Source organism: Octopus sinensis, linkage group LG3, assembly GCF_006345805.1.
Source record: "Octopus sinensis linkage group LG3, ASM634580v1, whole genome shotgun sequence".
Classification (NCBI taxonomy): domain Eukaryota; kingdom Metazoa; phylum Mollusca; class Cephalopoda; order Octopoda; family Octopodidae; genus Octopus; species Octopus sinensis.
The window spans coordinates 72080274-72086273 of NC_042999.1; the positions used below are offsets into that span (position 1 = coordinate 72080274).

At 34.0% G+C, this 6000-nt stretch overlaps 1 protein-coding gene across 2 annotated transcripts in view; it reads left to right on the forward strand.

Annotated features, from left to right (window-relative positions):
- The window catches only part of LOC115209347 (G-protein coupled receptor GRL101), an 804611-nt gene that overhangs the window by 785008 nt on the left and 13603 nt on the right, over positions 1-6000 (forward strand). For both annotated transcript variants that reach the window (XM_029777716.2, XM_036501082.1), the window contains exon 25: positions 2787-2955. In XM_029777716.2, coding sequence (XP_029633576.2) covers positions 2787-2955 — 169 coding nt within the window. The remainder of the gene's footprint in view (positions 1-2786; positions 2956-6000) is intronic.

Below are 6000 nucleotides of genomic sequence, written 5' to 3' on the forward strand. Positions count from 1 at the left end.
TAAGATTTCCTTTTCTGGTTGTTCACAATATGCTTAAACAGAGTGATGGTAGAAAAATGCATAGACCGAGGGATAGAATGCATATATGTGTGTGTTTAGGTTTGCAAAAACTTTTTTCCAATTAAAAAATAAATTATATAGAAAATCTTTCTCAAAACAGGTTTCCGCAGACCTTATGGAAAGGTAATTTTACTCTTGCGTCTTTTGCTGTTTTCAGCTATCTACAGAGACGAGTGATTGAAAAGCTTCATAACTTCTTTCCATACGGCCCTGGTTAATATATTTTCTTAAAGATTTTTTAATATCAATATTTCTAATCTAATAAAATCTTTTTTACAAATATTGTGGCTCTATCAGTAAAGCTTTCTAAAACACTTTCATGCGAATGTGTGTGTGTATACGTGTGTGTATGTGTATCTTCTTTTATACATTTCAGCGCTAAAGCTGTGGCGATGCTGGGGCATGTATGTATGTGTATATATACATACATATATATATATATATATATATATATATATATATAATATATATATATATATATATATATATATGTATATACATATATATATATAATATATATATATATATATATACATATACATATATATATATATATATATATATAATATATATATATATATACAGATATATATATATATATATATATATACATATACATATATATATATATATACATGTATATATAATATATATAGGCACAGGAGTGGCTGTGTGGTAAGTAGCTTGCTAACCAACCACATGGTTCCGGGTTCAGTCACACTGCGTGGCATCTTGGGCAAGTGTTTTCTGCTATAGCCCCGGGCCGACCAATGCCTTGTGAGTGGATTTGGTAGACGGAAACTGAAAGAAGGCTGTCGTATATATGTACATATATATATGTATGTGTGTGTGTGTGTTTGTGTGTCTGTGTTTGTCCCCCCAGCATCGCTTGACAAGCGATGCTGGTGTGGTTATGTCCCCGTCACTTAGCGCTTCGGCAAAAGAGACCGATAGAATAAGTACTGGGCTTACAAAGAATAAGTCCCGGGGTCGATTTGCTCGACTAAAGGCGGTGCTCCAGCATGGCCGCAGTCAAATGACTGAAACAAGTAGAAGAGAAAAAGAGTAAAAGAGTATATACAGCCGGGGGTGTTTGTCTCCCCCTCGTATATGTATATAAGGACACAGGGAAAAAATATGTCAAGGCTATCAGGAGGCGTTCGATGCTTTCTGGGGCTATACAGCGATGGTGTACCCCCTACTGTCACGTTCTTGTTAGATTGATAGTATACAACCATTCTATCGCCCCACCACCGTACATGTCTCTACGAGAGATTTAGAAATTCAATATTTCTTATATATATATATATATATATATATATATATATATATATATATATATATATATATATATCAGCAGACCTATTATTGACTTTTCCTAATTTTATTCAGGTCTCATGTATTTGTTAATACATTACTTCATTTCATACCCATTTTTATGATATTAAAGTATGCGTTCAACGAAATCCGGCTGCTAAACTTAGCATCTCAAGTGATCATTATTTTGTGCATTTAGATATACATTATCTAGTTTTCCCTATTCAAAATATATTAAATTGTAATAATTGTGATTTCAGCATGATCTGGCTGGTATATCTAGCATGTTGAGTGACCAAATAGAGGCTGCCTATAAACTCGTTAAATTTTATTTTCTAATGACGTAAACAGTAATGATTTACTCGACAGATAACTAAGGTCCGAACACTTCCTCTCTAATTATTTCTAGAATTAATTGCTAATTTTAATTAAAGCGATGTTTTTTTTTTTTAAGTTGGTGGTTTTGAGAGTAGCAGAAGAAGTTGGGAGCAGCGATAGTAATTGTGATTAGGTTGAGAGCTGGAATCGGGGTGTTAGAATAGATATGACAATGCCAGTGTGGGACGGATGGAACAGGTGCCGTTGGTGGAAGATAATTATAACAGCACTTCAATATGATGAATGTAATTATAATAATATAATCAATAAGTAAGAAAAAAGGATGGATAAAGAAAAAAGTGATAAGACGGCGATGTAAACGGTGATGAGGAGAAGGAGGAGAATGGGGGTAGTGATGGTGTTGGTGGTGATGTTCCTAGTGCTGATAATGGTGGTAATGATCACGATCATGATGACGATAATGGTGATGGCGGAGATGGTGGTGGTTGTGTTCGTGGTGATGGTTGTGGTGGTGGTGGTGGTGGTCGTCGTCGTCGTCGTCATCGGCATGATGAAAATGTTAGCGGTGGTGATGAGTGTGATGATGACGACAATGATGTTGATGATGTTGATGATGGTGGTGGTGGTGTAGATGGGATATTGGTGATGCTAGTGATGATGGTGATGATGATGATGTTGGCGGCTGTGCTAGCACTACAGCAAAAGAAAAATAAACTGATAAAAATGCCAGTTCAAAATAAGCCACGAATGTCTCAAAAATTGTCTTTTAATCAGATGGCACCCTTCAATGAGCTCTAAAAGCAAATAAGCATATAAAGACAGAGAGAGAGGGGGAGAGAGAAAGAGTGAGAGAGAGAGAGAGAGAAAACTAGACAACGGGAGTGGGGGGAGGGACAGAGCGAGCCAGACAACCAAAAGATAAAGTAACAACGTAGAACATAACTTCCATATTAGTTTAACAATTTTTCTTAATTTTTTAATTATTAATTTTTAAATTACAATTCAATTTGATTATAAATTATGGTTATTTTTTAATTAAAAGCATATTATCTGTATATGATTTTTTTCAGGTGTACGCCTGGGTAGCTGTGTTTATTCTTCCCGTAAACAGTGCAATCAACCCAGTTCTTTATACATTATCAACGGCACCATTTCTTGGAAACGTGCGCAAAAGAGCAACAAAATTTCGTAAATCCTTCATGACGTCTTTGACATTTGATACAAAACATTCATATGTCGGTAAGTATATATATATATTATATGCGTACATACATACACACATACATACATGCATTCATGCATATATATATATATATATATATATATATATATATATATATATATATATATATATATATACATACATACATACATACATATATATGTATATATACATGTATATATGTATGTGTATATATTATATATATATATATATATATATATATATATACATATATACATGTATATATACATATATATGTATGTATGTATGTATGTATGTATATATATGCATGAATGCATGTATGTATGTACGTATATAATATATATACATACATAGATATATGCGTATCTATATATATATATATATGTGTGTATGTATGAATGTGTGTGTGTATGTATGTAAGTATGTATGTGTATATATTATATTTTACTTGTTTCAGTCACTGGATAACTGTGATTATCCTGGGGCACCACGTTGAAATCCAACGAATTAACTTCAGTACTGTTTTTTGGTGTTGTACGTCTGGTACATATTTTATGGTTATTATTTGCCGAACCACAGAATTGCAAGAACGTGAAATATCTTCATATCATGTGGTGCGGGATAAGCAGGCACAGACATATGTACAGACGCACGCACACACACATTTATATATATTCATATATATATATATATATATATTATATATATATATATATATATATATATATATATACACTGTTACATGGTTGGTACTAAGAAGAGCACCCAGCTGTTGAAAACATACCAAAGCAGACATAGAGCCTGGCGCAACCCTCTGGCTCGTCCTTTCTTTTAAAATCTTCGAGTCCATACCAGCATGGAAAAGAGGACGTTGAATGATGACGATGATGGTGACAACGTCGACGACGATGATCATGGTGATGATGATATATGGAGTCGACAAAAAGTTCTTTCAGTTTTTCAAGCTAAATTAAGACGCGAGATTTAAACACGAAGAGATTCATTCGATCAACGATAATCAATGATATAATTAGTACTTTTTTTTCAAGCATCTTCTGACATCTTTTGAGCAGATTTATTATCCCATGGTCAAGGAATTTTCTGTCTTTGCTGGCGAAAGCTCTTCCTGATAAATTTTTACATCCCTTTCGGTGATGAAAGTCTTTCCTTTCAATGAATTTTGAAGAAACCGAAACTGCCGGGCATCCGAAAGTGAAAGGTAGGGTGAATATACAGGGTGCAGCAAAACTCCCAGCCAAGCCCTGGTAACGTCTGCCACGTCTTCAAAGAAGTGTGCACTCTGCCAATGTTGTGATGAGAGACAACGCCCTTTCCATTGGCAAATGTTGGAAACTTCTGGTGATCGATGGTCCTGTCTGTGAGAAGAAGCTCATAAAAGACAACACCCTTACAACCCCATCAGATTGAAAGCATATCAGGTGAATTCCTGCTTTGGAGTTTGACTTTGGTGGTTTGTCGGGTTTCCCCCATTTTGGTTTGCGCAAACACACTGTTAATGACGATCCATTTTCCGCCCCCTTTCACCATTCTCATAAAAAATATAACCTTTCTTCTTTCATGTATTTGTAACGAATTACAGATTGAAATCCGTTAGGCAAGGTTAGCCTCATTCACTTGATCTGGGGCTCAAGAGTTTAACCTGCTGACGTAACAGTGTTGATGCAGATGGTTTTCAACTTTCGAGTTGGGTATTTGGGGAACTTCTGCAACCCACCTCGTTGTATACCGGGGTTAGTGTCACTGTTAAATCTCAGTTAGTCGGTTAGAGTGATGTGCAACTTGAACCGAAATATTTCCCGATCGAAATTTTGAAAACCGTTTTTGGCACATCCGTTCCGTAACTCATCCTCTCCATATACAACGCATGTATTCCAATAGGTTTTTGTTACTTCCACATTAAAAAAAATAAAAAACGCATGAGGTGTCAATAATTTTCGTTTTGGTTCTCCATCTTTAAGAGCACAAAACACAATATGTCCTGTCGCAAGTTTGCGTCGAACTACGTTGAAGCATAAAGTATCTAACATGTGCACATGCGAAAGGGATAAACTGAAGTTAGTTACTTATTAGTGTGCTTGAAGTTTAGTGTCCACAAACACCGAACGGACTGTTAAATCTACTATATATAAAATTATCCCAATTAACAATAAATAGCCAAGTTGATGGGTCTGGGGCTATAGTAGAACTGCATGGTTTCAAAGCAACCTTTTTAATCATAGTGCCATGCCTACACCTGTATATGTATGTGTCAGTGTTTCTTTACAATGCTTCTTTTTATGACAAGTTTTATCGGAGAGTATATGTATTATAATTTTTTTTCTTTGAATGGAAAGGTTGGTCGTGACTTTTCAGATTCTGCTTCATCACTTTTTTCAGACTGTTTTTTTTTTCTATTCGGGTTCTGTTTGGCTTTATATAGACTTTGACCAGCTTATTTTCTTTTTTCTTGAGGGAACGGTGTAGGTGACATGAGAAGTAGTTGTGGAGAAAATGGAATAGAGAGAGATAGCAGGAAAGTATGTTTGTTTGGTGTGGACTAACGGAAAGATATTGTGAGGAGATTCACTTGGAAATATATACCAATGAGGGATAAGTTAAAAGACAGCTGTACCCGGCCAGAATATATATATATATATATATATATATATATATATATATATATATATATATATATAATAATAATAATAATAAATATTAGGGAATAAATCCAAATTTACAGGGAAAAATCAGATTTAGGATTGAATCCAATTTTATAGTAAAATATTATATAATATTAACTAATATTAATTAGAGACAAAACCACTATTTTGCAAATCAAACAAGGAAAGACTTAATCAATACATAAAAAAATTTTAATATAAAGTAAATAAATAAATAAAGTAAATAAATATTTCTTTGCTGTTAAAATTCCTATCCCAAAGGATTCCCTCCTATCCCTCAGGGTCAATAAAATAAATACCAGGTAAGCAGTGTTTTGATTTACTTTCATAGGATACCTCTAAAATTTGCAGTAATGTTTCATCGATGAGGGCAATAGGTAATTATTTCTATTACTTTAA